The 12,100-nt window shown below is 38.2% G+C and overlaps 1 protein-coding gene across 7 annotated transcripts in view; it reads right to left on the minus strand.

Annotated features, from left to right (window-relative positions):
- Positions 1–12,100, minus strand: part of nav1a (neuron navigator 1a) — a 177,230-nt gene that overhangs the window by 125,466 nt on the left and 39,664 nt on the right. For 5 of the 7 annotated variants that reach the window (XM_065286374.1, XM_065286377.2, XM_065286375.2 and 2 more), the window contains exon 4: positions 4,448–5,200. The exons of the other annotated variants lie outside the window; for them this stretch is intronic. In XM_065286374.1, coding sequence (XP_065142446.1) covers positions 4,448–5,200 — 753 coding nt within the window. The remainder of the gene's footprint in view (positions 1–4,447; positions 5,201–12,100) is intronic. 7 annotated transcript variants of the gene reach the window in all.

Below are 12,100 nucleotides of genomic sequence, written 5' to 3' on the forward strand. Positions count from 1 at the left end.
TATATTTATGTTTATGCATTTGGCAGATGCTTTTATTCAAATTGGTTTAAGGTGTACGTGCTATCAGTACATTTTATCATCAGAATGTAAACACGAAACAGCATTTGCAATGCATTTGGCGACAGTAACAAAATGTATTTCCAATTGAAACATTTAGCATGAAACAATCAGGCCATAATATGATTTTATCCATTGTGATTTGATCAAGGATTTGTAAGGATTGAATGGATTATGAATAGTGAGCTATGATATAAGTGGTTTCCCCTGCACAAGCAGCATCGGTTACACTAGCAAAAAAGAAAAGTGGTGTTTGATTAAAGAAATGTTTGTTTTTAATTTATGCATCTACTTTTATGCCAAGTGACTTACAGTGCACTCAAAGTTTCAATTTTAGTATGTGAGTTACCTTCAATTGACCCCACAACTGGAATACTTCAGTAGCCAAGAAATAACAGAAAATAAGACCAGGGTCATTCATTAAAGTCCACCTATTTCATTGCTAAACGTTATTTTGTGTATTGGTATAATACAATGTATTTGTGTGGTTTTTGGTTAAAAAAATTAACTTTCCACATACCGTACATTTTTGTAGCACCAGATTTCCCTCTCTTCCTGAAATCCACAAATTTTGTACAAAACTCATTGATTTGAAAAGCGATGTGCCCCTGATTGGCCAGCTGATCTGTATTTTGTATTTAGGATTTAGCCTAAATACCTCTGACATCAGCCGGAAATATAACGCCCCTTACCATGTTTGAAAGATTCGTTCAAAATGCAATGTTTACAGGAATTAGTTTACAGGCTTTGAGTCTGAAGCGGGAGGAATTATGATAATGTCGGTCTTGTCTACATCACCAATCACAGGAAGTAAACTGCTGACTACAATCCGTGTGTTTGTTATAGTCCAAGAAAAGAGATTTACATTGGAGACGATAACTCGCGTCACTGTTTACTTTGGGGTTTGGACCTTTTGCATATCGTTAACATGTACTAATACACACTTACACACCAAAGGAAATATAATGAATAAAAAAAGTCAAACTTGAAATCAAATCAAGTCTCTCGATGTGCCAGCCTGACCTCATGAGAATACATCTTTTTTCATACATATTTTTGGCTAATTTGTATAAATTAGTACGAAGTTAATCGTGCAAAAACGTACAATTGTCATAAAAAAAAACAATAACAAAACTCCACCCCAACCCCAACATCACAGGGGTCAGGAAATTGTACGAATGTGGTTGTTCGAATTTGCCACCTCGTAAAATATGTAAAAACTGCCATGAGATAGTGTTGGATGTACTGGTTTACTACTGTAGAACTACATTACTAAAAGTGCAAAAACTAACACAGAAATGTATGGATGGATTATCTTTATGGGTTATCTTTTCATTATCTGTATGCACAGTTAATCCTAAATCCAAAGCCTGTGGTTTTGTTTATTTTAAAGGAGTTTTGCACTACGGGATATTTGGTTGGTCAAGCTCTTGTCAGCACATAAAGAGGTTTCGTTAAGTTGCTTCAGTATGTCTAATGGTGCATTCACAGTTCACACCAGCATTCGAGGCAATTCGCGTCATGGGAGGGGCTTCTGCAACTCTGCTAAGGCTCCCCTCGCATCCTATAATCATGTCACTACTACAGCAAGGTCCTGATTGGTTAACGCAATGTGGAAATCTGCCAAAATTCAGATTTTTCAACTCGCGCATTTTCCCCACCAATGCTCAATTCGCGCAGAATGCGCCATCCGTGTATTCGCGTCTTCGCATTGACTTAACATGTAATTGACATTGACTTTATCTCGCGTTTGCCCCCTCTTCCGCGTCTGGTGTGAACCCTGCATAAGGGTCTTTTTACACCTGGTCACTTTATGCGTTTTCTCTGATCGTATAGCTATCCGATTGTAAAAAGACCAGGTTTAAATGCCCTCCGAAACGTTTTCGAGATGGATTTTAAATCTGATCGCTCAAACCATCTCAGGAGATGGTCTAGGATGCATTTTAGACGAAACTGGACAAGTGTTAATAAATCTGGTTTATGAAACCACATCTTTCAGCGCATATCTCCCCCCAAACACAAACACATCACCCAGAAGTTAGCCGGCAAAGAGGCTAACAAACAAAGACTACATGCTTATTGCTTTATGGAGCGACGGCAGGGGGTAAAAAAGCTTTCTAGAACCAATAAAAAGTCCAATGACAAACTCGAATGATATTAAACAAAGAAATAAAACTTTGAGAGGGAGTTTTGTGAAAGCTTTCCCCGTCATGGACCTGTACGTTAAATCATTAACGCCCGTCCCCTGCCCAACATACAGTACAACATACAGTAAGTGCTGCCTTTTGTTGCATAAATGTGGTCTTAAGTTTTTTAAGGCGGAGTAATAAATAGTGTATTTGCATTTTGCGCGGGAGTAGAAGATCGGATTCATATCAATTTTCCCAAGACGCTTTTATGTGGCCAAATGAAAATGGGACAGTTTTAACAAATCAGATGGCTATCCAATCAGAGAAAACACATGAAGTGACCAGGTGTAAAAAGGCCCTAAGATATGTCAAGGGTTTCTGTCTTTTCCAGTTGGTATCATAATTCTTTATGGTTATTAATTATCTTAAAAATTATATTTATGGTATATATACACACACTTATTGAAATACATGCTATCAAGAATGAAGCGGCAAAGGCAGAGGTGTTGGGCTAAAAAGCACTAATGCATTTAGTTTCACATACAGTACAGCCTGAACACAACCACAATTGGAGAGTTTGCTGAGCAGAACCGGCTCAGAGAATCAGCAGTAATGTACAGCAGCCAAGATGGAGAAAAATACAAAGTATGGATCGGACCGATTCGGACATACAACATAAATCACATTTTCAATTCTGCCCACTCCCATTCATCAGGTGCTATTCGGCAAGGTCAAAATATGCTTCAGGCAAGTAGGGAAAACTAATACACCAGACTGAATTTCATTTTCTCATATCTCAACTCAATGGATCCAGTTCACACAATTTCATTTTGGCCACCAGGATATTAATAAAGCAATAACACAGAGGTTCTGGCTGAGAATTTAACGCAATTGTGAAGCCCCAGATTGCAAATAGATGAACATGTCGGGAGTGTATTTTTAACCATGGCATTGCTTGCCAAATAAAAAATCTGTTGTATACGCAGCCTTGAGTCATCCCAAATTCATATGACTTCCATTGTGTGGCATACCAGATGAGTAATTTTCTTGTACAATTAAAATGGATAGAGACAAGGGGCTGTCATGTATTCTGACAGCTTTGTACAATGGACAATCTACAGTAACTTGCAAGCCATGGTCACTATATAATGTCCCTATTATATAAACAAACAGCAGCATGGATGTTCTTCTATAAATAATTGCTTTTCTGTTTTATGTGTTTTGAAAGAGTTGAAGGTTGGCAAATAATGACAAGTAATTGCACGCCTTTTCAGTCAAAAAGACATTATAATGGATTGTGATGGTAAAAACCCATGACTGGAATGGAAAGGTGACTCAAAAATGGCTGGTAGCGGAAAGGCAAATAGCCAATAAGCTACCACATTGTTCATGTATTCTTAAATATAAACAAAACGCACAATGTTTTGTGTCCTTGCCTTCTCATTCTGAGTCACTGACCTTCTGAAAGAGTGTGACACCCCTATTATTCTCTTTTGAAGTCCCCCGGTGACAGAGAGAGAGAGAGGGAAGGGGAGAGAGGAAGAGAGAGGGGAACCATCTGTCAACTGCCCCACAGATCAATGGTACCAGCGGCAAGGCTAAATATGTTGCCCACCATGACTTGAAAACAATTCAACCCAGTAAGGTTTATTTTTAAATTCCTGCTAAATAGCATTTATTTCAACATTTAAACTTGAGCTTGTTAGAATTATTCAAATCATACAAGCTGTATTAAAGCTATTGGTGCCCATTGTTAAAACGTCTACAAAGGCTATCAGTAATCCAAATCACAGCCTTAGGGAATGAGACAGAGGCGCAGATAAAGAGGCAAACGTTCAAGATTAGGGCAGTGTGTCAACTCTGCGTGGTACAATAGTAGAGCAAATATACCCCTGAAACAACCCCCCCACCCCCCGATTGGAGCACAGATTGGTCTCGTCCAATACATGCACAGATGCAATGCATGAGCTTGCAATGTAAACAAAAAAGGCTGTAGAGGTCGTTCAACGCATCAGTGTTTGAAATAAATAATAAAATGACAATGATGGTTAACATGCAGACCCAGATTCAAGCAAACAACAGATGTAAGAATATAATTAGTGTGTGTGTGCACAGCACAGGATAAATGGGATGAAAGGTAGTTGCTAAGCAAGAGTAGGGCTGGGTTGAGCAAGGATGTTTGGTCCGTCAGCCAGGCAGGTTATTAGCATTGCTCATTCCTCAGCATCGCAAGCGAATAAGCAGAGCTTATTATTACTTACCCAACATTTGACTGAAGAGAAGCTGTTCCAAATCTCCAAGTACTGTTACAACCAGTTCTGGATCCACCTTTAGGAAGGTCTTGTCCCCTTCTTCAGGTTCTGATGCATCCTTTCCTCCTCCACCTCCTGGGGTGGCTGCGCCTGTGGTGCCACTTACAGATTTCCTACCATTAGCTTTAGCTTTGCTAGAGAGTATCTCATCATCAGACTTGCTGTCCTCTGCCAGGTCTTGAGCCTTGCTAATGGGTTTGACCTCAGCGTAAGGACCCCTAGGTATCCGAGTGGGTTTACTCAGGTTGGAAGGTGGACTAAAGGGTTTTGGCTTTCCCTGAAACAAAGAATGCTCTGACTTGGAAAGGTTCTTGGAAAGTGGGATACCCGTCCCGGTCCCTCCTCCAGCATCTTTGGGCTTGCCCGACTTGTTCTGACCCGTCACAGGCTTTTCCATGTCATCGGACCACTTGGGCGGGTACAGGTGGATCTTTTTCTCAGAGTCCGTAAGCACACACAGATTGGTCATAGACTTCTGCTTGCGTAGATTGTTGGGCACTGGAAGACGACCCTCACCTCGGTAGACCTTCAACTCAGTCCGAGGAGCAGCTTGCGGGAGCCCAGACTTTCCTCTTTTTGTGGCCATGCCCCCAACTCCTTTGGCTCCCGCCTGGCCCAGAGGGGTCTTGGCTTTGGAGGTTTTGTCAGCTTCAGTATCCAGATCTACTCCTTGTCCTCTTGGGCTACCCCCAAGCATTCCTCCTGCGTAAAACCATGTAAAAGCATCAGTGAGTCAAACGGTTTCACAATAGAGCAAAAGAAGAAGAGACAGTGCAAGGTCCGCAAGCTCTGTTGCTTGCTTTCAAATCCGTATTACAGGAAAAACTAGCTGTCCAATAACACATAGAGAAAGACCACTAGGCAGATCCTGTATTGAAGAGGTAATCCGTGATTCTGGTGTCTTTAGTATGTAAATCCAACATCTGATTTCTCGCAGTCAGACTGCCTCTGTTGCAGCTGCTCTAGGGCTACCTACTCACTAATTTTCCTGCTCTCTCTATCTCTCTCTCTCTCTCTCTCTCTCTCCTCCTCACAGCAGTGTGACTCGCTGCTTAGCCGGTCGGCAGCAGAATGACACAGAAGACAGACGCAGAAACAGTCCCTCCCCTCGCTCCCCCGCACTCATTCAGCCACACACACCTTCCTCTTCCTCCTCCCCCCTCTCTTCTCTCTCTCAAACACACACCCACACTAAAGATGCTATACTGCTCTCCTGCACAAGTGTTACAGCATGAGGGACCGGTGATAAATTACATATTCGTTTTTTAACAGTCGCCTGCCAGCAAGCTTCCTCTACTGACCCTCTCTGGTTTCACAACAACACTATGCAAGGGATTTACTATTAACACTATATTCACTTATATTCACATGATTCACATGGATATATGGCGTAAACTGTCTGCAATGGAAATTACCAAAAACGTCATGCTAATGTCATCTGAAGACACTTTAAAAAAATGTTATGGTCAGCAAGTCATATCAACATATTTTCTTTATATTACTTAATAAATTAAGTTAAACCATTTCAAACTTGTGGTGCTGCCTAATGATTAGTCACGACTATTCGTTTGCAGAATAAAAGTTTTTGTTTACATATTATTATACACGGTACATCAACAAATATTATGTATATATAAATACAAACACATGTATGTATAATTTTGAGGAAAAAATATATTGATATAATAAGTATTTATACATGCAAATATTTCTTATATATATATATGCATGTGTGTGCATTTATATATACATAATTATTATACACATTACACTTAATATGTAAACAAAAACTTTTATTCTCTAAACACTTAGTCGCGACTAATTGTTAGGCAGCTCTACAAACTTGTTTTTATCTGTTAAGTCAACTCATCACTAGTCTTGAAACTTAACCTAGGGTGAATTGACTTGCATAACCAATTTGATTTAACTTTTTTTGTTACAGTGTTTCATTTGCTTTACGTTATAAAGTTCTACCACCACCCACCCACCTGCATATCGCTCAAAACATGTCTAAAAAAACACAAAGTAAAATGTCAACCTTGGTACAAATGAAACTGCAAAGTGAACATTGTCCATCAAACACAGAAAGCAAACAAAACTAAATTGAGCTCTTCTTGCATAATAATTAATAGGGATGGGACGGTATGAACATTTCATATTGTGATTATAGTGACCAAAGTTATCACGGTTATCAATATTATCATGGTTTTGTTTGAACAAGTTTTATTTTTGAAAATCACAATTTAATATTTCATGTCGCTGAAATTATTTCTGTGGTTAAAAAAATCTGTCTTATAAGTTTACTGTGAATTAATACAATACATTATCCCTTAAATGCCTTCTTGTGCAAAAAAATATGTTGCATGTGCGCGCCTGCGTCAAACTGATTCTGGCTGGACAGAATTTCCTGTAATCAAACACAGTTGTTATGAAAATTAAATTTTTAATGATAATAGTAACCGTCAGGACATTTTATCGTGGTTAATCCCTATTAATTATCCCTATTATAATTAAAAATGTACCACCAGACTAGGTTGGTCTTAGACGAACGTAATAAACTACTAAGGAAATATAATAAATGTAGCACAAAATAAATAAACTACAACAGCTTTGGTGATACTCCCAGCGAGCTAAGCCTGCTACTGTTCATCCAAACAAAGCATGCATGATGTTTCTGGTTATGACAAATGTACAGGCAATTACGTGTCAGCTTTCATGTATCACACTAAATGACCCGCAGAAACAAAAGACTGAGCTTCAGAAAAAAACGTCCCCCAAATATGTAGCTGCTGAATAGACCTGATTATTTGAGTTTGGAAGGGCATGTCACAATTATACGATGCACACAAGCAAACAGCTTCCTTCCATTGAAGCCGAAAGGGATCTGAGCATGTCTGAATCAATTTTAAGAGCGCTCCACTTACTTCTGTCATTTCACTTCACCAAGGAAATGCTCAAACCAACAGACCGTCCAAGCAGATAAACGAAGCGTATTAACTCAGGCAAAGTAGGGTGATGATTCAGGTTAAAATTTTTGAGATTTTTGCCATCAGTATCAAGTCTTAAACAACAATTATTACCAGATCAGCAGAGTAGAGTGTTGATACACTTATAACAAAACAAACCCCAATATGTCTCAACATTTTTGTCATGGAATCAATAAGCTCAGGTCGAGTGCATGCTTTTAGGGTGGTGCATTATCTCATCCATTACTACATGATGTTAACACCTCATTTTCTAACCATCATGCATTTATGCACTAATTCCTAATGGCAACATAAGATCAAGAACTTTACAAGTCGATAAGTAAAATGCTGAATAGGGTCTGTAAAGTGTTTGGCAGTCATCCAAACAGCAAGCAGGAAATATTGAAATGTAGCAAAATATCTTAAAATAAAAACACTGCTACTATTGTTTTTCAGAAACGGTTATGAACAGTATTCAAAACAACCTCATTAGCACACCACTGGGCAGTTATTTGTATTTTAATACATCAGTTATTTTTCATTAGACAGATGTAAAGAACGTCCTGACCCTTGCCTACAACCACAGAAGCATTATTGCTTACCCCAGTGGCAAGATTAAAAGTCATGTATTGAAAAAAGATAGGTGTATTAATTAATCTAAGTTGAGGTAAGAACATAGTAACATTTTGAAAAATGTTAAAAAATTTAATGTTTTTATGAAAATTCACCCTTTGTTTATGTCTAGTAAAAAAATGTTCACCCATGCAGGCATACTTATATGGCAAAACCATATCATGTTTGGTCATATGCAGTGTTGCCAGGTTTGCGGTTTTCCAGCACAATTGGGCTATTTTGAAAATACAGTTGCGGGAAAAATTTCGGAGCTGCGGGTTGCGTTTTTTTTGGGCTAGTTTTATAATGTGCCGCGGCCACGAATATGTTTATCTGTAGACTTATAAAATGAAAGTTTTCGTTTTTCTAATGTGCATTTATCCCATAAGCAATTCATGTCAACCCAAGGACAGCTGCAGCGTTACGAAGTCAGTGGAAAAGTGAGTGGAGGGGCGCGTTTTGCTCTTAATATCACGTCAGAAACAAGAAATTACCTTACGTAAAAGGGTTATGTCTATACTGAGAGGATATTTACAGAACACGTGAACCCATCTTTGTATGATCTTTTCAAGTTAAATAGAACATTTTAAATACATAGATAGTATGTTAAAAGAGTTCATACTGTCTCAAAATGGCACGGTTGGGTACACTTAGATGTACTTAAGATAATCTTAAGTATTAAAGTAGATTTTTTTTTTTTTAGAACAGAATAGTGTGTGAAAATAGAGCACCTTAAGTGCATTAAGAAATTTGTTGTAATCCCAGAGTTTTCAACTGTGATTGGACAAATGTAAAAATTGGGCTAGTTTTCATTCCTTTTGGGCGGGTTTTAAGTTGTCATTGGGCTGGAAATTTTTCTTGGACCTGGCAACCCTGGTCATATGTGACCCTGGACCACCAAACAAGTCAATTTTTGAAATTTAGATTTAAACTTCATCTCAAAGCTGAATATTGATATATGTTTGTTAGGATAGGACAATATTTGGCCGAGATGTATGACTATATGAAATCCTGGAATCTGAGGGTGAAAAAAATCTAAATATTGAGAAAATCGCATTTAAAGATGTCCGAATTAAGTCCTTAGCAACACATATAAAAAAAAAACATTTTGGATATATTTATGATCGTAAATTTACAAAATATCTTCATGGGACATCATTTAAAGTTCATATCCTAATTTGGCATTAAAGAAAAAATCGATAATTTTGACCCATGCAATATTTTTTTGGCTTTTGCTACAAATGTACCCGTGTTACTTAAGACTGGTTTTGTGGTCCAAGAGCACATATATATTCAGTTGAAAAAAAATTATCTTTAATTAAAAACACGCAAAAGTAAATATAAACAAATGTATTTCATTAGCATAAAATTCAATCACAGTCTTTCAACAGTTTATTAATTTATTTTTTAAACCACACCCTCATTGGGTGTGATTTAATAATAAATTTACCTTATATTAAAAACCAACCTAGAAATGCCCCTGGCTTGCCCTACTGTAGAAAAGTCACTGCGAGGATGGGGTGGGCAATCGCCAGGACATTGCCAAATGTTTACCAAGGTGTTCCTACATTGATTCTACGGTGCGCTTGGTAGGTGCACAAGTCATAAGACCCCACATGCAAGTCTTTATGATATTCTGGACTCTATGTATGGGTCCCTTCTTCATACCCATATGTTTTTTGTTTTTTTTTGCATTCGTTTGATGGTCCGCCAGGCGGGAAGTCTTTATGCTTAAAGAAATACAGCACATTTACTCAACAAACCACTTGAGGTTTCATTTTTTTCTGTGGAATGAACAGTTCAGGATGAGTTATGCTTTTAATACTCTTTTGCAAAGTCTCAGAACCAACCCCTAACCCTAAACATAAGAACAGTAAGTCATCTTGTCTTAGCAAATACATTTTGGAGCATTCCCCTAAAGAGTTAACTTTCGTTTGGTGATGTAACTCTATGTTTCTAATCTCAGCCGTTATTGAGGAAGGAAAAGGGATCCAAACCAGCGTGCGAGTCCCGAGTTGCTCCCAGCAGAGACATTAATGTCACACTAGACATAAAATGGAAGGAGAAACACAGAGCTAGATCTGTTCATGGGGGAGCCCTTGCTTATAAACACCGCTCTGTTTTGAACTCACGTAAATTTCACCGCAGGTCGCCACCTCATCTCTTGCTCGCCGAGTTTTAACACTGAGCCGACTGTGCGGCGCTGGTGACCCAGACGCCGTTGCGAAACAGCTCGACAAACTTCAGGGAATTACTCATAATTCAGTTAGTTTGAGATTTAAAGTGTGATTATATGATGCATTTATCATTTGGAAAAATTGCACCGGAGCCCTCTGTACAAAAGTGTCTTGTCTAATGTGTATCTAAAGGTTTCATGTGGAGAAAATAGTATAAACATTTAGATTTGAGTTTAATATCTCCAAACTAAAAGTTTAAATAAGGTGGTGAGGAGAGTGTAAACTTTAGCAATTCACTGACCTTATACTGATGTATTAGATTTGAATGAGCAATTATGGAGAAATAAACATTTATAAATACTGTATGAGTTACAAATGTTTTGATGTCTCATGTTGCCAACTGAGTGTCTCGAAAGCCACTTTAAGAAAGTGTCTTTATGGCAGCGGTTCTTAAACTGGGGGGCGTGAGATGGTGCAGAGGGGCTTCAGTTTTATGACATTTTATAAAATGCATTAATGTACCATAAAATCTGTATAATTAAACCTCAGAAATATATAGCTACTAACCAACAGCACCGTATTGTATCATTTAATATGTTTTGTTTAAAGGGGACATTTAACAGAGCCTTTCTAAGATGTCAAATAAATCTGTGGTGTCCCCAGAGTACATATGTGAAGTTTTACATCAAAATATCATATAGATCATTGATTATAGCATGTTGAAATTGCCACTTTGTTGATGTGCATTTTTTTTTGGGTGTGTCCTTTGACATTCAAATGAGCTGATCTCTGCCCTAAATGGCAGTGATGTGGTTGGATAGTGCAGATTGGGAGGCAGCACTATCCCCTTCTGACATCACAAGGGGAGCCAAATTTCAATTTTTTCACATGCTTGCAGAGAATGGTTTACCAAAACTTAGTTACTGGGTTGATCTTTTAAACATTTATAGGTTAATACAAGCACTTTGGACCAAATTATAATACTTAAACATGGAAAAAGTCTGATTTTTATGATATGTCCCATTTAATTTAAATTCTAAGTTTATGACATGAATTTTCTTTGTGGGAGGCATGAAGGGATGCATCCTAAGGGGTGCGCACGCCAAAAAGTATTAGAACCACTGCTCTATGGGGACAATAAAGACGGTAAAAAATGGCCAGTACCCTTTAAAAAGGTCCTAATATGTACTATTTAGGCACATTATTATATGTATATTTGGTGGCAATATGTACCTCTCAGTTACTTATATGTGCTCTTAAGGAACAAATGTGTACATTTTAAAAGGGTACACCCCCTGTGACAGCAAGGGACCACTTTTTCTGACAGTGCAGGGTTTCCCGCCCACCTAAGCTGGGATACCCTACCACCTTAACTAGGTCGTCCAAAAAAAAATTCCACCAAACGCCATATGGTTGAAATGAGAGAAAGACATGGTCCGTCACTGTCTGAAGGATAACTAGCCTGTTGATAAAACATTTAATTCATTAATAATCTAGTATGTGTTCATTTTCTGTCATAGTTTCTTCAAAATTGAGTTTTATTTGAGTGTTTTAAATAAAAAAAATTATCATAACGCATACGCCCCGCCCCTTTGATTGCCACGCCCCTGGCCCGCCCACCTGCACAACCCTACCACCTTAACTAACAAATTTTCTGCGGGAAACCCTGCAGTGTACTAAAAATCAACCTTGTAGCTCTAGTTCGCACTAGAACTTTTACAAAATTGATTTTACAATAACAATTGAGCTACTGTACAGTTGTCATGTTATGAACCTTCAGTTCCCATAATAAACTTCCCACAACGCCAGTATGAACGGCAATAAAAAGACATGCAATCCCTTATTAC

The sequence above is a fragment of the Paramisgurnus dabryanus genome, chromosome 21, assembly GCF_030506205.2.
Source record: "Paramisgurnus dabryanus chromosome 21, PD_genome_1.1, whole genome shotgun sequence".
Classification (NCBI taxonomy): Eukaryota; Metazoa; Chordata; class Actinopteri; order Cypriniformes; family Cobitidae; genus Paramisgurnus; species Paramisgurnus dabryanus.